Source organism: Betta splendens, chromosome 13 (assembly GCF_900634795.4).
Source record: "Betta splendens chromosome 13, fBetSpl5.4, whole genome shotgun sequence".
Lineage (NCBI taxonomy): Eukaryota > Metazoa > Chordata > Actinopteri > Anabantiformes > Osphronemidae > Betta > Betta splendens.
Window position 1 is genome coordinate 16,036,554 of NC_040893.2, and position 26,097 is coordinate 16,062,650.

Genomic DNA, 26,097 nt, shown 5'->3' on the forward strand with positions numbered 1-26,097 from the left:
ATTGCAGGAGTCCCGCAGTTTGCGCTTGGACAGTGATTCCTCAGACCAAGCAAATGGGTCATAAACGCATAACAGAGCAGCCAGAACCAGGCCACCACACTGCCATCATGATTACTGAGTCACCCATCAAAACAAAATGACAAGACTGTGTGGTTAAATCTGTGCCCATGATGAGTTATATCACTACTGTGTTGATGAGTTTAATAACACATTTGGCAACCGGATGATAGTTTCAGACTGAATTAGTTTCAATTCCCACAGGACTGAACCAACTTTTGGATAACACCATCTGTTAGTGGCTACACAGCTCTTCATTAATGGATGAAGGCGAAATAAAATAGACAAACTCAGCTCAAGTAAAACCACGGTTGTGTTGACTTTTATTCATATATATATATATATATATATATATTTATATACTTGTGTTGACTGCCATTGTTAAAAAGTGTGACTCCTCACATTATCACCTGTAAGCATAAATAATAAGTTTAATAACTTTTTTTTCTCTCTTGAAACCTGGTACATAAACCAACTGAAAACAGGTATGGGTCATTTTCAGCACCATTGAATAGTACATTCTCTATATTGCATCAGGATATAAAAATATACAGATATAGTATTTTTTCTTCTTTAAAACATTCTTTCCATGTTGTTCAATGGCATGAAACAAGAGAGGAAGAAAAGACCTCATTTTCATGATGAGGATTATTATTATTATTATCGTTTGAATTATTAATCCATAGCAGATTTGTACTGGACGGTCCATTCATCCATTCACACCACTTTTAAAACATCAGTAGCAGCCACAAACAAATTAAATAAAACACCACTTAGAGGGTTGTCCTCTGAAACATAACGCTCACAGTGCCACCGGCCTCCCAACCACAAAGAAAGAACGAGTGAAGTAGATGCTAACACAGGTATGGGAGTGCTGAAGTGCAGTGGAAGGGAAAACCATGAAAACCAAGCAGGCCGGTGGGCTGTAAGCTCTTCGTAACCACAACCAGATCCGTTTCACTTCAGATTATCCACAGTTCAAGGTGGTTGATTTATGGGATGCTCATAATGTCAGGGCAGACTTCAAAAACATAATAAGAATGCAACATTTAATCAAAGCAGAAAAATCAAAAAATGCAACAACTCGGTTTTATTGGTTAGAGGCAAAAAGGACTGAAAGAAAAAGAAGGCGCAGTTGGGGTTAGAGTTTGGTTTGCAGTGCATAGAGAGGGACCTCTGAGATGGATACGGATTTACTGGCTGGTCGGACAGATGGGATTATTGCCCTGTGTCAATCTCACACACATGCACCCACACCCACAACCACAGTGAACACAGCTCCACCTAGAGTGAGCAAGACATGAGAGTAAAGAAAACAGGGCTGATCAGGATTCTGTGGTGCTCCCCTCTCCAGCTCTTCCAGAAAAGAAGCCGTCTCCAAAGTGGTGGGCATGTGTGTGTGTGTGTGTGATACAAGTCCAAATACAAAGTACAAAACAGGCCTTGCTCCACCAATGCTCTCTCAATCCTTCCATCCAGTGGTCCGTCAGTCAGAGCGGTGCTGTGGCCTAGTGTCCTCCAGAAAGCTTCACATCCGCGAGGACGCCAGCTCGTAGAACAAGACGTAAGCGTCACTGCTGCGTACTTGGCTGGAAGACATTGGCGTTACTCTGGAGGTTGAGAGGGAAGAATAGTCGCAACATGAGATGCAGTAGGGTTATAGAGTTAGAAAATGTAACACACTGTAAAGTATAAATTAGATGTTTAATGTCGCATCACCGGGAAAAACGGTTTTAGATATTTTATGAAATTTATATTGTGTTATAATGTATTCATCAAGTACAGTGTCAATCACTTAAAGCTATGTTTGGGCACATTGGTTGATGTTACAGTAGTTGTTGAGCTGTTAGTTACAAACAGCTGGAATGACAGGTGAGCTCTGTCCTGTGAAGAAAGCTACGCTGCAGGCCAACATCCTCTTTCACTGCTGTACTCACACAATGGGCCGGGACAATAGGGAGACACAGTAGAAATCTACCAGATGTCCAATACACATGGTAACAATGAGTAGAGTGTATGAAGGACTGCAGCGCAGCAGGAAGAAGCCCTGAGTGATGAGTGAGCAGTCAAGAGGCAGCAGAGGAGTTAAAGGAGATTGTCTGCTTCTTATTATCTGCTACTGCTTCACTTAGTGTAGTTTGACTATATTATGACCACAGCAGAATTACAGTAAGTATAAACGATCATTCTTCTGTATATGTAGTGTAAAATTACTACTAGACTACAAAGTTGCAAATTTCTGTTCTATTTTTCAGTCCCTGAATTGGTTAATTTTTATTTGTTTACAGTAGTAGCAAATTCAATTTATGCTTTTATGACACCACATTTTTCTGCTGTTTCCAGGAAATGCATGTATTTCCTCAAATCTATTTTTGTGACATACTGCCAGTGAAAAGCCCAAATCGATTACATGATGAATAGTTTTTATGGTGTGGTACTTTGGCAGCAGTGGCCAACACCTACCTGGAGTCATTAAATGTGTACCATTCTCCTGAGTTGGGGTTGCGACAGTAGGCTGTGTAGTGACCGCCCATAGTGGTGCCTGAGTGGTTGGACACTGCATACAGGTTGTACACTGCATTTACTGCAACAGGACAGAAGCAAAAACAAAATGTCACAATAAGAAGTTCCACGCCAACATTTTATAGTGCTTTTGACACCAGCCCCATAAACTTGTAAACACACCAGTCTCTTAGAATCAGTACTTACTGCTGTTCTCAGAGGCAAACTCCCGCAGGTCTAGATCCTTCATAGGGAAGTTAACGTAGGTGGACAGTTTGCTGGTTCTTCGTGCCTCAGAGAAGCGTTTCAGGTCTGGACGGGTGAGTTTGGTCAAGGATCACCTGCTCTATAACAATGTAGCTGCACAATTATTTGCTTGGACATAAGACACTGAGGCTTTAATAACTGTGTCTGATACATAACAGGCGAGTTTCTAGCTCACATAAACACTTGATCATTTGTACATATCAGTACTCATGACATTAGCCATAAGAGAGCAATGTCTAACGGAAAGGATACGCAGCACTAAGATTTTGGGGAACTTCTGTATTGTGAATTTCTTGGTGCATCTCCTACGGGCTTTACACCTATAGCACGTCTGTGAAGAGGAAACAAAAAGGTACTTATGATGATGGTGATGTTCTCTGATATTGAATTATCCACAGCTAAACCAACTACATCACCTTCTACTCTGACGCATACTCGATACCTACCGGCTTCTCGTCCCCATCGAGGACATCTTCCTTGGTGAAGAGCCGCATGCAGTCCATCAGGCTCACCTCACCATAGCCCTTCTGAGCACAAACATAGATGCATTCACATTAGCATGCACACAAACAACCACACATAAACAACCACAGGACAAAGCAAAGCACAAAAAGAAACAGGGAAAGAAAAGAAAGATCTGGTGTTAAAGCATTAAAGCATCACAAGAAAGTAAAAAACCTCCAACACAGAACATAAGGTCACAGCCACTGTGTGTTTGTATCTTTGGAAACAAGTAATGACCTGTGTACGTGTGTGTTTTCTAACCTTGGCGATAGGTAGAGAGAGATCCCAGAAGGGATCAAAGACAGTGGAGCAGAAACCACAGTGACTGCAGGTCAGAGAGCTCTTTAGCTGCCCCACGAACAGGTCTGCAGAGCAAGAAATGACATTAATTAAAATACCAAAGGTCACGGGTCCGAGGTTATATATTAAGTACATGCAGCTGTGATGTAAGGGCCTGTGTGTCTTAAAGTATACTGACAATATGAGTGTCATCTGTGCTCTACTCACCGACTATCTTACTGTCTTCTCTCTCCAGGTATTTACTCCACATCTTCTTCCCTTTCTCTTCATCGCTGAACAAAAAGCAAAAATGACACATTATTATTACAAACACCACAGACTAGTACATACAGTAGCATACAGTGTTAACTCTCACTTGTTAAGTTATAGCAGAAGGGTTGATAATGGACCTGACCCACAAAATGTTATTCTACAAAATAAACAAGTGGTAATATATGATAAAGACCACGAAGACCACATATACATACATAATTTAATTATCCTGAGCCTGGCAAAGTGTGAGTACAGGTGCACACACTGTCAGACATTACTTACGGCAGGTGGTCAAAGTCCTCCACGGTGCCTCTAGGTCTGACAGTGACCCTATTGACCTCGTTGTGTAGGCCGTCTAGGAGAAACCGCAGGAACTCCTGAGCATCCTGTTGGCTGCAAAACAGTCCAAACATGAGTCGCTAAATCTGTGTTCCGATACTTGCAGCCAGATTACTTTCAGACAGCTCTCAAGCAAATTTCAGTGATCCTAACAAGATTATCAGTCTAAAACCAGCTTACTTGTATCCTACAAATCTGGGAGCGTATCTCTGGATCTGCGTTTTGAATTCAGACGGGCTGACAGCCTCACTGCTGCATGATGTCCACATGGTCTGGATCAGCTTGGCAAATTCTACCAACCGGAAGACACTCATGTTACACACATGCAGTAAAATACTATTCATGACCACATTTTCATGCATTCCCCAATGCATGGTAAACAGTCGCACTCTATAAGCAGATGCAAATGTAACTAGCTAAGAGAATGGATTGTTTTGGACTCCAGGGGACCTGCGTGACACGTCTCTCACCTTCCATGAGGGCTGTGTTGGTGCGGCTGTTGTTGTTAAGGTCTCTGCGGTGCGAGTTGTGCAGGCAGTAGTCTCGCAGGCTGTGTGTGTTGCTGAGACACTGCAGGATACTGTTCATAAAACACTGCACCAAAGAGAAGAACACAAACAGTTGCATTAGGAGGTAAAAAAATAGAAAGGCTGTGGATGTGCGAAGGGTTATGTTCAAGTAAACCACATTATTTTCATGTTGACACAGGTATTTTAATAATTTGTTTTTTGTATGTGTGAAACAAATGAGTTGTCGCCACCTGGAATGATCAAACATACTGAGACTATGCAATTTCCATTAATGTGACACAACTAAAAGTGCTCTGCATAGCTCAGAATGATCTGCTCCATTTTAAAGGCTTCCTAGACAAAGTGAAAGAAACGTCTGGATAAAGATCACATATACAGACTGAGCGAGGACATACAATGCTCCCATCACGTGTCACAAGACACACGTGCAGTTTGGTGAGATCAAACCGGTCAGAGAGACAGAGTTCTCCCTGGTCCGGAGTTCAGAGCTTTCTGATTAGGTTACTGTACAAACACACACACACACACACACACACACACACACACACACACACACACACACACACACACACACACACACGCACACACACACGCACACACACACGCACACACACACGCACACACACACGCACACACACACACACAATTTATTTTAGGAGCCGTCCTCCTGCCTGTTGCCTGGCAGAAACACTGTGTGGACTCCACACACAGCTATCATCAGACTATCAGTCTAACACTAACTGGATTTAGGGAATTTCAGCCAGCACCTTCCCCAACTGTTAAGAATACGACGATTGTAATGTGAAACCTTCAGTTCTACATGGATGTAATTAAATGCATATGTTACTGCTGTACTTACAGTGTTTCCTAAGTTCTTGAGTCCAACCAGACCTTGGGCACTCTTTGAATTCTGAAAAATAGAGGACACAATATACAATTACACTGCAACACACAAAACAAATTAAATTACATCATACTGCAAAACAAATTAAAAGGTCAATCTAAGATTTCTAGAGTTTTCTATTGTACTTTAGAAATCATTTTACAATCTTTCACCACTTGTGTTTAAAACATAACAACATATCTTCAGAGAAATATTTATTTCTGTGATTTCAGCTTTTCTAATCCACGACCGTAATGTACATTGCCAACAGCAGTTTTCTAACACTGGGGAAGTGTTTTATGCAGATTTTTTACTGAAGCTGAAGAATGAACAAAAGGCAGACCATGTGATAAAGACGTGACCTATCTATGCTGCAGTTGAATGAGGGGTGTGTGCGTGTAGGACTTACAGACATGATTTTTCCTGATAAGAATTATCTGTGGAGAGGAACTTGTTTTTGTTATCTTACAGTCAGTTCCTCTCCTGGTGATTTCTCCCAGATGGCAGAGATCTGATCGACAACACTAGAGAACGCAGAACAACTGCACCTTAAGGACTTTCTACACTGCTGCAAATTCTCAGCACTGTAAAAGCATGAAATACACACATTTTAGCTCAGAGACAAGACAGATGGTAAAGCATATTATTAGAATTTCAAAATCTTATAATGGCACAAAATGCTTTGCAGAACTTATGTCATCACTTGCTGCAGTTAAATTTTCATTACATAAGTTGAGTGGTTATATAATTGAGTAGTTGGAGGAAGAACTAACAAAGAATGTGGGGGTGGATAAGGAATGCACTTATGCCCTCCACTAAGAGGCAGAGGCTGAACACAATTATGCATTAGAAACAATATTAGATGCCAAATTGAATTCATTGAACTGAATCAAATTTAATGGTCAGTCATCCTGGGATTATTTTTGGTCATACTGAGGTATTTGTGAGATTAGACTTGCTTCCTGCCCAAATACTCCGCGAGCTGGTTAAGTAGTGGTCAGCCTGCAAAGGGCCCAACAGCCTGGTAACGTGAGCTTACATCTAGGCAGAGAGCAGCCCTGCAGAGACAGTCACCTGATCTCACTGCCTGTTGAAATCTATCTTACTCACACGCTCCCCGTTACCTTCACCTGTGGTGAGGCCAGAGCACATTCACTGAGAGAGTACCTGTGTGTATCTGGACCACCATGAAAACTGGCCAAACCTAAGGTGAGAGCACGCAAAAGCTGCCTTTATCCAACCCTTCAAATTAATCAGAGCATGAAAAGATAAAAGGTGATAGCTGATAGTAGTGACAGTAATGGGATGTTAAACCATCAAGGCTGTGATACCATAATAACAATGCTTTTTGCCTTAGTATGAAGCCAAACTTTCACTCTGACTAAACTCTGACTTAAAGAAAAGAGCCCCAACTTTCTACTCTAGCCTTTTGAACACGATCAAAAACAAACGCAGGCATCATTTTCCTTATTTGCCAAATGCTGTATGCAGAAGACAGCTCGTACACAGAGTCCTGTGGTCAGCAGCCTCACCCTGCATCGATTTGTTTGGAAATGAGACTGACCACAGTCTGGACTACACTGGTTGACCTGAGTGACCCAAGGGAGCTGCCCACTGTGATTACACCATTCAAAAAAAAAAGGAAGCACAAGTCAATAGGTGAGTATGCTGGGAAACCCTCAACAGCAGCTGCTGGAGTGGCAGTAAGACAATAACATCCTTTTTACGTTTTAAAGCTGTTTTATTTGGAATCTTTTTTTAAAGTGAATGTGAGTGCAGCAGTCAAAGTGAGCACTGCAGGAAAAGACAGGCTTTATGAAGGTCCACGCATCACTGTCATCACTTCAGAAGGAAGGTGAGACTGCAGCTGATCCAGGTTTTTACCATTACATAAATAACCTCTGCCATCTGTCACCTATTCCTGGGAAAAGAGAATCAGTGCAGCCTGTGGAGGGGAAAATTCAGTTTAATTAACTATGGCTTATCCAAATCCTTTCTGTAAATTCCCCTGTAGTGAATGAAAAACATAAACGCACACACACACACACCCTCTATGTCCAGCTGTATTATAACCAATGACTCCATTATGACAGGGTGCATGACAAATCCCCTCCGGTCACCTCAAATTTTATTTTATAAACACACACACACACACGCAGTCTCTTCCTCCACTACTGGAATGTGCACGTCTGACTTTGCTGCACTCTGCTGAGTAATACCACGGCTGCTCCCAAAAATAGCACCTCTGCTTTTAATAACGCCTGCTTGTCCACTCACGATTGGCTGAGCCTTAGGCCAGTCTGGCTCACGTCACTGTGATGAAACTACAACCGGCTCTGTCTCTATAGCAACGCTATTCTTACATTTTGTGGAGTGAAAGCTAGAGGACATGGTGACATCACGGTGATGGGGCTGAGTGTGCAGCGACCGTGTGAGTGACTCAGTGTGATGTGCGAGCTGTGAATGACAGAGCAGATGAGGCACATTTTCGGGCTAAAGCTGTAAACATCCTTCTGTTCGGTTATCTAACATTTCACTTTTACCAGCCTACAATTGTTACAATTACACATTAATGTTTTAAAGCCTAAAGCAGAAGTACTGCAGCATGAAATTCTCCAAAGACGAATTTCAAACAGCAACAGGACAAAATCATTAAACGAGTGCAAGTGTTACTTCAAACAGTCATATGATCATGTGACATTTGCTTCCTTGTGTATTTATTCATCATTCCTCCACACAGATTGGGTTTACTTTGCTGCATCACAAGTTCACACGTATGAACACAACAACTTTGAAACAAACATGATAGAACAACAACAGTCACTGTGTGCAAAGGTGCATTAAATTGTTCACTAAACTCCCACACAAACACAAACTCACTAATCTGACCTAAAGTTTGTTGACATGATACATAATTTGACACTGTTTTGATGTAATTGTTACATTGCCTGACATTTTACTGCTCCTTTTATCACATATCTGTGATATGTGATGAAACAAGATGTGTGACTGACAGGATGAACTTTCCATACACATCCGTCAGTGGTGCTAATAGAGTAGAATAGGCTGTGTCTGCTCATAACAGACGCAACGCTTGGCTCTGTACGTGAAATGAAACAAGGCCCTTTTAGTTTTAGTTTACTGAATGGAGAGTTTATGCAAGATCACCAACACTATCCTAAATATTATGGGATGGAAAGACATAAATAACATTTACTTTGGAAAATCTATTTTTTTATATATATTTACTGTTGTTCATAGTTTGTATCTTGGTAGACCTGCTGCTGTGTTCTCTGTTCGGACAGCAGAAACACGGCTCTGTGCATGCTTGAAGATGGCTGCTGGGGTTGGCCAATCATAACAGACTGGGTTCATGAGGGACATGGTGTGAAACAGGCTGTTTTAGACAGAAGGTGAAGACAGCTGTAATTGTAGTGAATAGCAAAAACGGAAAACAGTTTGTGTACATTATTTCTAGGCAATCTGTAAAATAAAAGGGGTCTGAACAAGAATACGACATTGTCACAGCCTTGTCACGCAAAGCCCTTTTCACAGTCCTAATTACAAAAAAATAATTGGCATGAATAATAAAAATTATAATCTGTGAGGTCCAACCGAGATGCAAATGTTTGGGAGTAACCACTTACAGTAACTGATGACATAACACTGTCAAAATCATTTTATTTGTAAGTGGTAATTAAACATATCAGTAAAAAAAATAATAAATAAAAATGAATGTATTCTAGAGGATGTATGTAGGAGAGGAGATAAATTAAACGGTCACATGAGGGAACAAACATCCATTGTTCATATTCCTAGTTGTTCCCTGTGAGTGAACAGATACACGCTGCACACAAAATAGCCAGCCCAAGGGGATAACTTTTTATAAATGCTCTATTCATAAATGTCAGAAGTGGCTCTGGTGAGGCTGAGCTACTTTAGAAAACCTACTCCTCTGGGGCATCACGAACACAGAGACAGCATTAAAAAGCACGTTAGAGGCCAAGCTGAAAGTCTTCCTAAAGCCGGGAATAGGAGACAGCGGAAAGGTCCCTTTGGCGTGTACCCAGCCTGCTGAAAGTCATGTCTGTCCTTCCACTGTGCTCAATTAAATCAAAGCTGTCGTACCGCTGCGCTGGGAGATCGAGGGCGCCGGTACAACTAAGAAAATGGGTCAAAGCGAGGTGAAGACACCGGAAAATATGAATAATCCTTAACTCTGGTTCTGTTCCTGGAGGAGACTGAAAAACAGAATGACTAACAAAGACAAGGGAAGGGCTGTACTTCTACTCATTGCATAATTGTCTGAACTGAATGAACTGTCCCACATGAGACAAAAACTGTCACGCATGCAATCTGTGTTCACGCCAGGTGTAATTGAAGAAATCCAGGTGAACCTGTTTTCATGCCAACATGGTGCTAATTTGACGTAAGTTACCGTTAGATCAATATCAGCCGTTAACAACTATAGGGCATGTGTGAGCCTGTAGGGGCTGTGAGCCTATACCTGCCTAGTAATAGTAGGTGTATGTGGAATTTTGGGATGTATCGGTTGCTAGGGGAAGGGGACAGTAGTCTGAAGTTATGTGACATTAACACTGAGCCCAGCTTTACAATGACAGACTGCTACTTCAAACAATCCACAGCATTGCACTCATTGTTGCTGTAGCAGCTCCTCAGTAACCTAAACCTTGTGGAGGCTGAAGATGCCGTGGGAAAATAACAAGCCTGGAGCACATGCAACGGCGCCTAATGACATCCCAGAGGGAAGCTTTTTCCGAACTGTAAATGAGTGAACAGGAGAATTCTGGAAATCTCTGCACCATCTGCTATTCCGTTTAACTAGTCTTCATAGACTTCATTATCAAATATGGATTTTTTTCATCAGATTCAAACTTTACAATTAAATAAATTGTTAATAAGAATTTTAGGAATGTATGTTTGAGGGCATAAAATAGAATGTTTAATATAATTTAAATAAATACAACTATAGTAATTAACACTGATTTATTTAATTGTATTTAATTGTAAATATAAACATTATTACACAAAGTGCTGCTCATTGATTTACAACAAACGCTGAGTGACCTAATACAATAGAAGCGTTATTGATATTAAGGGCATTTTGTAGTGTATATAATTATATCAACTAAATTACATCAATAACATCCCATAATTACAGAATCACTCCGATTAAAAGCCTTTGTAGGTAGCAACAAAAGCTCAAAGACTAAAGCACATCTTTGCAGATGACTAATTTCTATTTGCAGTCCTGGCAGTGCTGTAATAACATGCTGCCCAGCACCAAAGCAATAACAAGTGCCATTTTCCCACCTCTGCTCTGCTTATGTCTCAGGGGCTGTAATCTAACCTTCACACTACCAGCAGCAGGATGCCTGGGTCCACCTGGCAGTGCAGAATGCCAAGTGCTGATTGGCTGGCACAGCAGCGAGCGAGAGAGCAAAAGAACAGACTGTTCTGACCGGTCTCTGTTTGGAAGACCGGCACAAACAATCGCGCTCTCTCCCTCTCTCTCTCTCTGCATTACCTGGTTGGCTACCGTCAACTTTCCCACATGAGACTGACATGTTCACCCCAACACAGTGACATTGAGCCACAGATCATCTCTCACATTGTCAAGCACAAACAAATAAATACCAAGATCCTCTTACTGAAAACAAGGGCTGTCCTTCAGAGAAACACATATACAATATACAGTAGCCTAAGATCATATGAACTGGCACCTTGTTGCATATGATTAGATCAAAGACATTAAATGACACATTTTAGCTGTTAAATAAATAAGATAATAATGAGATTGATAACCGGTAAAATCTCCGATAAATCTCTTATAGATCGATGACTGCCCTAATATTTGGTTAGTATTGATAAATTATTATTTTTTTATCAGTAATTCTGGTGAATAGTTTGTTGTTCATCATTCAGTTATTGGAGTTAAAGCTGCTGCAGAGAGCAACCTCTAGCCTTACAGCTGTCACTGCTGCTGTGAGCCTGTCACGCAGAAACGTGTGCCCAATCACAGAAAACCACGATCACACACACGCCAACACTGTAATGCACAAATTCCATATACAGTGTTCTGAGAGAGCCGACACGTTTTGCTGCCATGCGTGTGGTGGTCTGCAGAGAGGGAGGCATAGAGGACAGATAATGAGCAATAGCAGATGGGGAAGGACAGGACAGGAAGAGCAGGTGGATGGTGACAACAAAACAGAACGCGCGCCAAGCTGCCAGGCCTGGCCAGCAGTAAAATGTATTCTAATGTGATTTTTCATTACGTAACAGAGGCTGGCTCACAGCAGCTCCTCTCCATGCTGTAGCTTGGAAACAAGCTACAGCAGTCAAAGCAGTAAGGCAGCATCTTAACCACTTCACTTCAACAACATCCACATAAAATAACAGTAGTGAACAGTGAGGTTCAGCTAAATGTGTTGCTGTGTCTTTGTTAAAACGCCACAATGACATAAAAGCCAGCGGTTTCTATGAAATGTACTCAGACCTACAGTATGTGGAAGCAGTCAGAGCTCTATCCACATGTCCGTGACTTATTTCATCTCAATGATACACCTACAGTGTAATGCATAAGAGCAGTGTGGTAGCAGAGATGTACGAGGGGGATTAAACAGTGGTTATATAACCAGTGACCTGCCAGTGCAGCCTGCTGATCCTGGCACAGCACAGCACAGCGGCTTAAGAGAGCGGCTTACCTCTGCAAATGACTCACTCCAACGTCAAACTGACACGTCTTTCAGCAAACACACACCACTGTCAGTGAACGCAACATCTGCGTCCAGTGGGGATGACACGACGCACGGGTCCAGAACTCTCCTCAAGTCACCAGAGCATCGTCCCTACTCCTCCTCACAGTTACCAGAGACACACCTCAAACAAGACGCGTTCATACAAGGAGTATAAACCTCTCAGTTTCTCGTGAATTCACGTCAACGCTGCGCTACAGACACGATCACAGCTGAGACCTTGTCTTTGTAACATTTTCTTGTTTTTTTTTTAAATTGCGTCTTACGACTCCAGCCCTGACAGGTTACGCTTCGGTTGTAATAAAGCCAGCGTGCACTGAGTATAATGCAAACTCTGGCTGGTGTGATGTTTGAAAGGAGCCTGCGGTCACAGCCTGGACACCTTCTCCTCTTACCTTGGCTTGGTTTATGAGGAGCCCCACGAACGTGGACACCAGCACGGAGCCCGACATGCTGCCTTTCCTCCGCATCTCCTGCTTCAGGAACGGGAAGGCGGCGGCCGGCGGCTCCTCGGGCACGGTCACCGTGTAGGACTGTCGCATGCTCGGCATGCTGGAGGACGGACGGACGGACGGACGGACGGCGGCTACCGGGGCGACGGATTCACGCGGCGGCGCTCGGGCTCGTCGCTTGCTGAGCCGTTCTCTACTGCGGGGGGCGAGTCAGGCGTGTTCCTCCGTTCGTGATAGGCTCTCTGCCTATCGCTCACTCATTCATTCATGTAACGGTGCGAGCTTGGCAAACCTCCCCGGCAAACCCGAGGCTTCCCCTTACAATCCCACTATAACTAGCACATGGGAGCGGAGCTGAAACGGAGGAGTCGAGCGCCTAAAGACAGACGAGCTGACAGCTGTAGCGTTGTACTCCACTACGGAGCCGTGGATCCGTTCGGCGTCGGTCCGTAAATAGCTATGAGTGGATCGTCGTTTCCACTCCGTTTTACAGGAGTGGAGGCGGAGGACCGCCCCTGTTGGCCCGGGTTGAAGGCGGCCTACGGCGAACGTCAGCGCCCGCCCCCAGCCGCGCTGCTACGTCACAGTCCGTCCTCCACGCTCCCGTGCCCGTGGTCTGAAGGACTCGGGCCGGTCCAAGGAGACCAGTCAGTCATCGCAGTCAGACGGAACATTGACCAACTGACACATGACCTGCAGGACAATTTATAGGCCAGTAGAGACTGTTAATAGATGAATAAAAGGCACGCTACAACGTAAACCTGACAACACCGATGGACACACACACACACACACACACACGCACACACACACACACACACACACACACACACACACACACACACACACACACACACACACACACACACACACACATACATATATATATATATATATCATTTGCTTCATTTTAGCTGGATTGGTCTTTGAGGTGAAGTGCACATAATGTCCCCAGCAACCATCAACATGTCCCAGGTTCAAGCTTGTATACAAAACAATATGCAGATTTCATCGTAGGCTCCGTATGAGTCAGTGTGTATATGTTTCTAAATCGGTGAGATGAAAGATGAAAACGTGAGTTCATGCTTGTTTCTGACATCCAAGGTAAAAAGATTGAACATTGTAAAAAAAAGGAAAAAATTCTATGTACAAATATCATTACATACAGTATGTTAGGCTGACGCTTAATTAAACCGTTCTTAATAGCTGACTTGTACTTTTATGTTACATTCCTGCAAGGTCCATAATATTCTTGGATTTGATGACACTGATACTAAATGCCGACATCAGCTCATTTAGAGTATGAGGGCGAGTTCGGGACAATATAAGGGAGACTCCCAGAACAGAATGTGGTTGGTACAATTATAGTGGAACCAGACATCAGATAAAGTGTTAAGTGGGTTACAAAGTCCTTATGCTAGCCAAATTATCAAACTGACCTTATTAGTCTGTTAGATTTTCTACATTCACATTTGCTCATTATTAGTAAACCTGGATATAAACAAGAGGTTTTAAAACACCTTATTGTGAGTCTTCCACTAATGTCTTTCATTTGCAGTTTTACTCACCTGTAGTTTTAGGCTTTGGGTGATGACCAATTATCTCATGGTACTTGTAAGTCTCGTGTAAGTGGAGGATGTGTCAGAGAAATAATTTTGGTCTACCAAGCATAAATGTCTAGTAAATGCACGGTAAAAGTGGTGAGAGACCTCTGGGTAAGACAGTAAAGTACAGAGTCCAAAACACCCATGGAGTGACTCTAACCTGGATAAGCATCTAAAAATATGGAAGGACAAGATTCCAGTACTTTAAGCACTAGCATGATATGAGCCTCTACCAGTGGACAGCGGGTTCCTAATTAATGTTAAAGAGGCTGTCCTCAGAGACCTGCTACACACTGACCCTAAAGCCCTCCTAAACAGGCAAACCCATAATAACAGCTTACAAAACCTGAGCTACTATTTGCCAAATAGGAAAAAGACAGACTGTTTTATCAAACCCAAAGCTGTCTAAGCATAGCGGTGAATTCATTCAGATTGACTCAGGAAAAGTCTGGGCAAAATTAAATTAGCCCCCACTCAGAATCAGATACATTAACCTGGCTGTTTATTTGCTGTTTGTTTGCAGAAACCAAAGAACACGCTGCCAGTGAAAGGCTGTCTCTAAATTTGAGCCAACTCAAAATGTTGTGGACAACAAGGCACAGTTTAAATCAACAGTAATGATTAGACAGACAGTAAGCAAGCAAGGAGATTAAATAAACCCCTTTATCTGGACATGAAAATAGATGAATGTTGTAAATGAACTTTAAACAAGCTGAGTTCAAACAACTGTATGAATAACTATTCTGGTCAAAGTTTGGGCTACAGGTTCATTACTTGTATTACACAGTTCTCTGTTTTCTCAAAGCCTGATCTATTTTTTCAGCTCAGCAAATATTCTGAACAGGACATTGACCCAAGTTACTAAAATAATGTAGTAATAAATTAAAATCAAATGTATTTTATTGTTTGCATGTAGATTATCCAGAGATATTCCAAATCATGAAAGTATTGGTAAGTGGAAGTCTAGCCAGTTGTGACGTGTTTGGACCCGCTTCGTGTGAGCTATGCAAGTCAAAACCTGCAAATGCCTGTCACCAGCTACCAGCAGTTAAAACAAGGTGTGCCTGATTATTTTCAAACTTGTGAATTCAAAGAAACATGAGATGTTTCAGTGTGGGCTGGTGAGTAACAGCTACAAAAACATACAACAAACCATGAACCGTCAATTGTATCCTTAGTAAAACCATAGAAATGGTTACGTCACATGTTTTCACATGCACATTATGCATGATGAACATGAAAAACAAGTGTGATGATAAAGTCATGTTAACCAGTCTGTGTCATAAAACTGGCACAAGATAAACAAGACCATGCGGCACCAGCAGATGCTATTTCTGTGACGTTTATGTGTTGCAAGCTTCTCAGAACACATCAGAGTGGGTTTACTGTGCTTTGCCAATGCTATTTCAAGAGACGCTGAAAGTCATCTTAAATGTTCAGATTATTGAAAGAGCCGAGATCTTATAATTTTGTCGTTGGATAGTGGAATGAATTCCAAAATTTGGAACTTGCAACTGGCTTGGAAGACAGGATACACATGTGTGAGCTGAGGCTGTACATCACCTCAATGTGTACAATGTAGGAAACATACCAAGAAAAAGGCAACAATTATTTTACTTAATTTTTCATTGCTTCGATGTCAAGAAATCAAAGCACCATCGTAGTCTGACCTAATAGGACATGATGAGCAGCCACAGGTTTGTCATTGTAACTATCATTAGTTGTGAGATCATTTCTGACATTTTCTTCCACAAAATGTATCATAGTGTACACGTTTGGCACACCCTGCCTGGGTTACACACAGCACCACCCACTGCATGTCATCGTCACATTCCAGTGATTTCTAATTGGTGACAGTGTCACGCATATGTACTTACTCATATGCTGGCCAAAACACGCACGCACGCACACACAGGCGCATTTCTTACTTACAAATGTTATGTGTATCTTCAACCTTTTACCACAATTTACTACATAATTTCTAGTTATTGAAACACACACACACACACACACACACACACACACACACACACACACACACACACACACACACACACACACTTTACTGCATTAGTAAATTACAGCTGTAATACTGCAGAAGCTCTCGGGGAAGAAGGTGATTAAATGTGCCTGGATTACCAGGTCTGGCTTTAATTAACAGTACAGATCACCCAGCTGGTGACATCCAGACACATATATCTCAGGCGATGCATGCGGGGTAGATGTTAACTAGTGCAATAGGTCATTCATCGGCCCCATGGTGGTACACTCATGTTTATAAATAAAATACAAATAAAATGAATAAGAATAACATTTCGAGATGGTAATTTATGAGCCAAAGAAGAACTGTACAACATGATGAAATTGGGCAGGCTCATCAATTAGTCAGTGCTTTTAAACCTCCCTTTTATGATATGCTAGTCATACAGGTGGGACAACAACACGAACATCATTGGTCCTAATCTTGGTAATAGCCAGAGAATGATGAGCGGTGCTCTGTGGACTATGTGGTTCTATGTACAGACATTTTGCATAGGAAACAGTCTATACCGCATATAGTTCTGGATACAGTGTTGTCTGCTTTCTTTCTTGACCTGATATAAAACCAGCATGAATAAACATCTGTGATGAAAAATAAAAAAGTATTGCCTTAATAGTGGTATATTAGTGCTGCATTATAATAATGCAATGCCATAATGACCTTTGTGTATATAACTTGTCAAGAGAGACCTGATTGATTGGAATTACTACAGCAATATAATGCAAACTAGTATGTTCTTAACAAATATAAACATTTAACTGAACTGAAAGGTGATGGATCAGTTTTTTACTACATAATGGCTTTACAATTACTGTTTACTGATTGAATAATTGATTATTCTTTCTTATAAGAATGGATACGTTCTTAGATCCTTTGTGTAGTTTAGTATTCTACTACTTTGTTCTACTGTAGGACTCCAAATATAGGTAATTTTATTTGAGCAACAGTGCCCCTGCTTGGTCAAGAATAGTAAAGTTCAAAAAGCATTTGTGGGACTTTACCCTGTATTAAACTACAGGAACTAAGGTGACTGCAAAAGCTTTGATTCCATTCACCCAAACCAGCGCTGGGCTTTGTTCAGCAGTACGCCACCAAAAAGCAGTTTAAAGCAAGCAAATAACAAAAAAATTCTCCTACCATTGAGTCCCTGGTTGGGGAGTGAGGCAACCCATTGTTTCTTGCCTCCCATGTCGAAGAACTGAACCCTCTGCTGCTGCTGCTGCTGCTGCTGTTGAAGGCCTCCTGGGTGGAGCTCCGTGACAGGCCTGAATAGCCTGAACGCAAGCTGGTGCCATACGAGTCAACCACATCACTGGTCCGATTGCGGTAGCTTCGCAGGGCACTGGTGGAAGAGGACGGGGTAGAAGAAGAGGAGGAGGTGTCACTGAGGGCCAAAGAGGCCAGATCCCTGCTCAAGTCACTCTGGGATACAGATTTCCGTCGATTAAGAGCAATGCTGGAGGCCACCGGTGAAGAGGAGAGGTAGCTGGTCTGAGCCGAGGATGAAGAAATGGAGCTATAGCCAGTGTAGGCTGAACCCCCACTCAACCCTGATCCTACATAGCTCTTGACAGGGGTTCTACTGAGGCTCTCGCTCCGGCGGCTGCTGCTGCTGCTGCTGCTGCTGCTCCCAAGGATGTCTGTGCGTGGGATGGTTCGACCCCGGTCACGATCAGGGTCTGAAGAAGTGCTATAGTTGCGGCTGCGGGCAACGGAGCTGCTCAGATAGCTGGAGGAGGAGTAACCTGAGGAAGATGTGGAAGAGGATGTGGGGGACTTATAGGAGGACAGCCTGTCCCGCTCACTGTAGGAGCTAAGGCCTGGGGTGAGGGAGGAGCTGTAGGAGCTGTAGTGGCTGGTGTAGGAGGGGCCAGCGTAGCGCTTGGCGGTGGAGGAGACGCGGGACATGCTGCTGCTGGTTTCTCAGCGTCAGGGAGGGAGAGCCTCTGGAAGACTGCATCGACTGGAGTCACAGCACAAAGAGAAGAGTATTAGTTTATCAGTGACAGTTCAATCAATACTACACACAGCAACAATGCAGGCAACAGTTAATGCATCATTTATTGATGTCTCATGAAGGACACAAAATAATTTAATTGCTGACATTTTTATTGTAAAACAATATGCATAAATATTAAAGACAGTAATGTGCAACACAACAAAATGTCAAATTGGTTTTACAATAACTGTTTTTTCAAAATGGTGAAGAGTGAATCCACACTATAGCTCAAAGCAGTCCACAATGCCACGAATAAATTGTTATCTACGTCAAATATCTTCCAAACAACATAGTTCCAGTTTTTGTTCAAAGTGTGTAGTCTGCAAAGAAGATCATGTGAAAATTATTAGTGTCTGCAATGTCTACAACATGGACTACATGCACTAGCACACAACCAACAGATCACTAGAAAGACATTAGCTAGATGCAGTGACCCCCAAGGGCATGAAGGCCCTGTGTTAAAATCAGAAAGTGCCAGTTTGGTGTGCATCTTCCTTTGGTTTAATGGGAAAATCCAGCTGGGTGTTGAAAATAAAACCATGAAGAAAGCACACTATGTTCCTGTAGCAGCCAAAGCAGAGAGGCTCTTGTTCACATGCACTGCAGCATCTGAATAAATAAAAGTATCTGGTGTTGCTGATCAGTGTTGAGTTCAGTAGGGGAGGCTCCTGTTTCTTTAATATGCCCCTCTCCCCTCTTCTCTCTCTTACTGCTCCCTATCCTATCTTGCTCTCTTTCTTCCTGCTCAACACACTGCTTCACTCTGAGGGAACCTACTTCTCCTGAGTGTAATTTCCCATCCTTCTGGGCTTGGGTCGCTTTCTCCTTCTGCCTCTCTTTCTGACCACAGGTTTATCAATAATTCAGCATATGGATCTAGAGAAGGCAGACAGGACATGTACTGGAGCCAACACACGCTGCTGGCCAAAACACACACAGGCAGATCAAGCAGCTGAGTCCTGCTAAGCCACGGAGACTTACAGCACCAAGAACATGCTTCTAGTCAAGCGTCTAAAGCTAGGCTTGGTAGGTGGAGTGTAGCAATGAAACATGTCTCCCATGAATTTTTCTGATTTCAGGAAGATAAATAGTTATGGCAATAAGATGGGAGGTTTGACCAGAAATAAGATGGAAGAGTGGAAACCAGATTATGGTGTCAATTACCAAAACAGGCTGGGGCTAGCCTGATGGGCGATCTGCTGAGAGCATAGTGCAAAGAGCATCTCACACCCGTGGGGGGTAACACCACACAACATGGACAAACAGGATTGATGAGATGATACTAAACTATGGATTTCATTTCTGAAAGGAGACGTCTCCAGGGAAACAACAACACATGTACAGGCATGAGAATGCAGCACTCTCTCTCTCTCTCACACAAACACACTCTGGCTATTCTGCATTTCCAACCTTCCCTGAGGTTGTGCTAACCAGTAGTTACCATAGCTACTGTGCACAAGATGCTTTTGTTTGCTTTCTACCAACGCATAAAAGACTTAAAAGTAGCAGCAGGACATATTCTACATAGCCAATTTACACTTACTATGAGAGATGCAGTCTGATGGATGTGTTTAATGCTCGGTATTCCTCTCCTTCCTTTAAAGAACCACCATGGAACTGAAAACCCTGCCTAACAAGTGTCTGTGCTGCAGGACAAAATAAAATAGGATAAATTGGGAAAAGTCAGTAAAATAGTTAAAGTAAAAATATGTATGACCATAAACCAATTCACTTCCACGAATAAGCAATCTGGTTTGCACAAAGAGCCTCTATTAAGAATGTATTAAGACGACTGTCAACAGAGAGGGTGCGAGGGAAGAGAAGATTTTAGCAGCTGACTGCTGGCAATCCCTGGCAACTAACGGCAGAGATGAGGTTTCACTTACTGGGCAAGTTTCAGAAAAACAAGAAGAAATGTTTTGGTTACCAATTGCACTGGCTGGAGCCTGACTAAAAAGCAATAAAACACAACAAGAAGCAACAAACAAAATATAAGTTGCTGTTAAGGACAAGTATTAGTAGTACCTGAATTCCTGAATTGTAATTGTGAAGTGATGCCACTAATTTAGCTGTGGTGACAAAGCTACAGATAATTTCCTTTTTGAGTTGACTTTCTACAGGCACTCAACTCGCTTTAGTTTTTACAGCCTGTAATTTTGATGTTCTCACTAACTTTACTTTAAGTACCACAAAAGAGGTTCAACACACCTGAATCTCAACAAACTGACAAAAATAAATTAAATATTTCTAATGAATGAATGTGTGTTTTGTATTTGAGCATTATTTTGTAGAGCCACTGTATTAGAGTACAGGCTCTGTGACTGTCCACTGACTCTATTATCCTGTTTAAAGATGCTCCTACTTAAAATCCATCAGTTGAATGAGTCACATCTCTTACAGTACATATCATCCTTCCAGGTTTCCCCCTGGTCAGTTAGACAGCAGAAGCAATCTCAAGTGCGTTAGACGAGTGTCTGTAATGACGCAGGATGCCACAGCCCAGGGGTGACATTGCATGAATGGAACATCAGTATAGACGCACTCTACTGATATGCAGTGAGGGTGAGTGCGTCGGTGAGTGTGTGAAAGTGCTCTGTGCGTAAATATTTGAAACGTGGCTGTGTCAGTTCTGAGGTGAGCGCTGTGAACAGGCTATGTAAAAGATCAGTGCTGTATCACGTACTGTATGTACACAACTAGGAGACAGAAACCGGAACCGATCACACGAGCAGTCAAACAGAGATGGAACATCTGGCCTAATATTTCACTTTTCTACAGAACAACTTCAACTACAAATGACTGGAATCAATACAATGCATAATTAATTACCTGCCTTAAAAGAACAACTACAACCCGATGAACTGCATTCTAACACAATTATTGTCAGGATAAAAGGTTCCTATGGAGATTAATGTTAGAAGTTAGAGTGCTGGGTCTTGGTCTTATATGAGGTTATATATACCCTGAAATGTGAGCAGATAAGTCTCTGACTGAAAGGGCCCAAATGACACCACTGCCCTCCCTCTCTGCTTGCTATACTAGTTATACTAGTGAAGTATATTACAACCAGGCTTCACAGCATAGGTATTCATTGTGCAATACTGTGTATAACAGAGTATTTATTATAAAGAAACAGAAGGAAGAGGAAAGCATAGTGCTGGCACAGGAACAAGTGCCAAATAAAACCACTAAATTAAAATGGCAGCTTAAAACACCTGATTTATATAAATGTTATTGAAGAAGAGATTTAATATACGAGTTTGCTTGTTGTTGCCCCTCCAGCATTGCCTCTGAAATCACTGAGGCAGGGCATCTCAAACATTTCATTTAGCATCTATAGAGATAATATTTAAAAAAGAGCACATACCCACACATGACATTGAAAGGTTACAATTTTTCATATTTCATACTCTGGAACTTTCTCGACTATTCCTTCGACTATTTACTCCCGTAGAACGTTTTTCTCCAAAACCAAGTGTCTACATTGGTAAAAAAAATACACAGAGGAGCCAATTAGCATTTATCATTATCACCATCTGTTGATGACTCATGTGAGAGGCCAGAACAGCACCAGTGACCTCAGAGGGAGCTTAATCTGCAGGCTTCAGTGATTGATGCACCAGGCTCTACAGCTGAATGTCATAATTCTTTATTCATTTAGTTTATCATGTGGTCAATTAGCCATATTATTGTTTGAAATGCCCATTAATTAATCTCTGCCGTTTCAATGTTCCGTCCAGAATTACAGGACCTAGGTGCTTAACACATTAACTCACAGTTGTAAAATTGCTTTTAACACCTTCTTTTTCTGTTAGTAAACCACCACCTGTGATATTGTTTGGTGAATTTGACGCCTTCAAAGGCTGATTATATGCACATTAAATGACATTTTATGATATAAATCATCCTACACTTTCTGTCTTGTTCTATCCTGTGCACATGTTTCCCTTGGCAAAAAAAATGAAATGAAATGTTGTTGAAATTTTGTTGTTGCTGTCTCTGTCTCTAAAACACTATTTACTACTTGGCTACTGGCACAAGCCATACTTGGACCTGCTCCACCCTTCCTTGGCTACTGGCTGAATCTCCGTTCACTTCAGCAATAACTTCCCCTACGTTGTGTGGTCTGTGCTACAATACAAAGTTGTTCATAAGTAAAAATTAAAATAAAGGGAAAAGGGAAGTTAAGTTGAGAAATTTTTAGTGCTAGCACAACTATAAGTGCCAATTAAAACCCTAAATAATTAAAAGCCTAAATAATCATGTGATTACTGGATTTTGATATCTCTAACTGAGAAATTAATGGCGAAGTTTTGCATTTCCCAGCTTTGTTTAATTGCAACCTTCTTTGCCTTTTGTAGCAATTCGTCATCATAGATCATAGATACAGCTGGTCCACAACTCTGCTATTAAACTTCAAAATAATAAGTATCTAAATCACGAGTAGATTTAATCACTTCTTTTTGCCTCTGTCTGCCTGACACTCTCACAACTGTTCCAAGACCTTAATAGGTCAGGCATCCATTAGTAACTTTCAAATTTATGTGTTTTGCTCTTTCATGGCTGTAGACTAAGAAGAAACCTGCATGCAGCATCAGTTTAGATGATGTCTAGGAAAATGTCTAAACTGGAAAGTTAAATTACCAGTTTAGACATTTTTATGATTCTTAAGGCTCACCCATAACACAATGGGCCACCTTAGCCCTAGTGGATGTAACTCTGACAGCTAAGAACAGGAACACTATAAACTATTTGATGCCAGGTGATCAAATTGTCATTAACTACAATTTGTGTGAGATGTGGTTACCTGCTGTATTTGTAACTGTTGTCAATCACTGCAGACTGTGTTAGCTCCGGGGCGGCTTATTCTACTGTTGTGACCCCATTGTGTGCATGGATGCACAGTCTTTTTGACAGCAAGCACCCTGTAGAAACACAGAGGCATGTTAGTCGTTGTAGAATGGAACTGTCAAAAAAAATGTTTTCTTAAGGCAATGAATTTCCAATAAGTAAAGCAAAGAAAGAATAAAAAAAAATATTTGGATCAGAAAATCCCTGCCTGCGGGGAAAAATAAAGACTCAACCTCCTGTATCTTAGTTTTATGCGGTCTGTCACTGTGACACAACATAATAAGCACACCAGTAACTAAATTCTTCTGATTTTATGTCCAGCATTAACAATTGAAGTTGAATCCTTCAACTTATCATTTCACACAGTGACTTTTTTAAACGCTTTGTTTTGTGACACTTCCAGCACGTTTTGTCATAGGTAAAGCTACTATTCTGTTCTATGTCCATGTTTTATTATAAATCCAAACTTTCTACATATAAATAAATATTATGCTGTACCCCCCAAAAGACATTCAGGCTTTCTACCCTAGCTAGAAAGATCTAGAACTTTCTGAAAGAATATTACCAATCTTCTATAATCATATCTGTGGAAAGACGTAACCTACATGTAAGCCCACAGAGTACATTCTAATGACAAGCAGGTGCCTAGATAAAGTACAAAGGAGAAAGACTGGCGGTTAAGTTGGTTTGTAAAAGGCTCACCCTTGTTGTTCTGAGCAGTCAGGTCAATAGACTGAAAGCAACGGGGTGCTACTTGGGAGGCTGTGGCCCCAGAGTGTGAGAGGATAGTATGAGCACAGCGGACCAGAATGCCACAGATCAAGTTACAGAGCTGGTAAATATAGCAGATGCCTCTGACCTCTACAGGTCACTCAACACTCTGTGGCATTCCAGTTTGCTAGCAATGGGGCTTTTTATAAGCCAAGCTGGATAGGCATCAAGTCCACACTGCTGTAGCCAGCAGAATTGCTGCTTTCTCAGAAATTAAAGTCCGAAGGAAGGAGCCAGCTTCACAAGATCATGATTCATTCTCAAGCATCTCTGAGATCATCCAGTAAAAGTGCCACTGAATGAGGGTAATGGAACAATAGATACTGCATTAGTGCTGTCTACTGCTATGAACTGTCATATATCAAGGTAATATGCATTTTAATACTGACTGAGAAATCCATTCTTTATTGGACATAGAATTTAGATATTTTTCGCAAATCAGTCGCAAGTCATTTTCTCTCCTTTGTCGCCGTTTTGGCCAAACATACTTATTTAGAGAGACACACATACCTCCAGGAAAACGTGCGTTTTGGAGAGCAGCCTAGTTGATGTGTGTGTAAGACAATGGAAAAAGACAGACGTAGTACTGAGGTGGACGGGCTCAGTGAGGGGTATAGCATTACGTGACACTGAGAGGAGACGATGAGCCGACCCAAAGCCACGTCGATGCACTGCGGTGTGGAAGGTTCTGTGGGGTTCTGAATGAAGGTGAATATCAGTGGGCTTGAAACCTTTTTAATAAAGTGCTGGGATAACGTTATTACACACGCGATTGGGGAACCGCGCAGCCCCCGGCGCACCTCGCCAAAAAGCCGAACGTGAGGGGGGGCGAGGCGGGGACGAGCACAACGAAAACTTGCCAAGCTCCAGTCCGATGAATTGAGAAGTACAGAGTGAGCTGTTCGCATGGTCACATTTTATATTCGGTGTTTGTAACCGCGGTGACCGTCCCGCATCGCTTAGCGTTAGTTAACTAGCCACGTAGCTAGCTAACGCCAGCAACGTTAAACGGTAGCTGCGCGTGTGTCGTTGGCCGGGACAACAGCAGTGTTCACAAGCGGTACCGTGGTGTGTAGCTTACTGTGACTCTGCTTACAAACACTCTGCGTAACGTAAGCTACCGCCCTTTAATACATCGTTCCGCCAGGCACACAAATAATACACTAGACAACGATAAGACTAAACAAAAGCTAAACTTTAAGCACTGGTTTTCTCCACTCGGAACAATCCGCTTGTGTGCCTTACGTACCCTTTATAAAACTTTAAAATGCGCGTTATAATTAAATAGCTAATGTTCCTGTGCTTCAGTAGGGCATGTAAAATGCGTAAGCAGTGTTCGGCAAACCACGAATTGATTGCTGGAAGTCTAGGGAATGGAACATTGCTAGAGTTTGACAGGAGTTGGGCTCATGCATCCGTGCACAGGAGAGAACAGCACCTAGTAGGGACATGGTGGTGGAAGGTAACGGCGTTAGCGTCAACTCACCCCACAGTTGGAGATCATCCCGGTCCGAACGGGCAGAGAAACGCCCCCAAAAGTGTCTTTCTGGCCGTTTTGTTCTGCGTTTTACACCACTGCTTACGATGCAACGAAGGGGGATGCATAAAGTTGAACAGAAGAATATACCGCCATGTACTTTAATCAAGACTACGCTGGTATTCAGCCATGTCTCGTATCGCCTCGCAGTTGTAGACTTTCTGCTACCGAGTAACGGTTATTCCTTTAACTGTGACGTCAGTCCGGCAGCAGAGCTGAACTGTGATTGGTTAATAGCTCCCTGCCAGCGTCATCAGCCAACGCAACGAGCCGCCCCTTAACTCGTCGCCTTGGTGATGAATGTAAACATCAGAGATTTCTTTCATTGAAAAAAAAATGCTGTAAAAAAACACGGACTGATGCATTTAATGATAATCAATTAAACTCCTGTGGTTTTACGCCTAAATACAAAATTTGCTTTTTTAATAT

General features: G+C 42.1%; 1 protein-coding gene across 8 annotated transcripts; it reads right to left on the reverse strand.

Moving 5' to 3' along the window:
- Positions 1 to 352: 352 nt before the first annotated feature.
- usp2a (ubiquitin specific peptidase 2a) lies at positions 353 to 25,861 on the reverse strand. 8 transcript variants are annotated; one of them, XM_029172457.3, is made up of 15 exons: positions 25,618 to 25,861; positions 23,317 to 23,434; positions 20,053 to 20,155; positions 17,648 to 18,473; positions 5,611 to 5,661; positions 4,692 to 4,815; positions 4,402 to 4,513; positions 4,165 to 4,275; positions 3,838 to 3,902; positions 3,592 to 3,695; positions 3,273 to 3,350; positions 3,079 to 3,157; positions 2,767 to 2,871; positions 2,521 to 2,641; positions 353 to 1,667 (listed from the first exon to the last, which is right to left on the reverse strand). In XM_029172457.3, the coding sequence occupies exons 4-15, from the start codon at positions 18,416 to 18,418 to the stop codon at positions 1,586 to 1,588; spliced, it is 1,803 nt and encodes a 600-aa protein (XP_029028290.1). In that variant the 5' UTR covers positions 18,419 to 18,473; positions 20,053 to 20,155; positions 23,317 to 23,434; positions 25,618 to 25,861; the 3' UTR covers positions 353 to 1,585. The 8 variants fall into 8 exon arrangements, with proteins under 8 accessions (XP_029028290.1, XP_029028285.1, XP_029028287.1 ...); XM_029172452.3 differs by having other exon boundaries at positions 3,273 to 3,353; XM_029172454.3 differs by lacking the exon at positions 25,618 to 25,861 and adding an exon at positions 24,063 to 24,184 and having other exon boundaries at positions 3,273 to 3,353.
- Between the last annotated feature and the right edge of the window lie 236 nt (positions 25,862 to 26,097).

Coding starts and splice junctions, on each gene's coding strand:
- usp2a (XM_029172452.3), bottom strand. CDS start 18,418: ATGTCCCGCGTCTCCTCCACCGCCAAGCGCTACGCTGGCCCCTCCTAC. Junction 4,816..5,610: donor TCAAGAACTTAGGAAACACT/GTAAGTACAGCA, acceptor TCTTTGGTGCAG/TGTTTTATGAACAGTATCCT. Junction 4,514..4,691: donor CAACACAGCCCTCATGGAAG/GTGAGAGACGTG, acceptor TCCGGTTGGTAG/AATTTGCCAAGCTGATCCAG.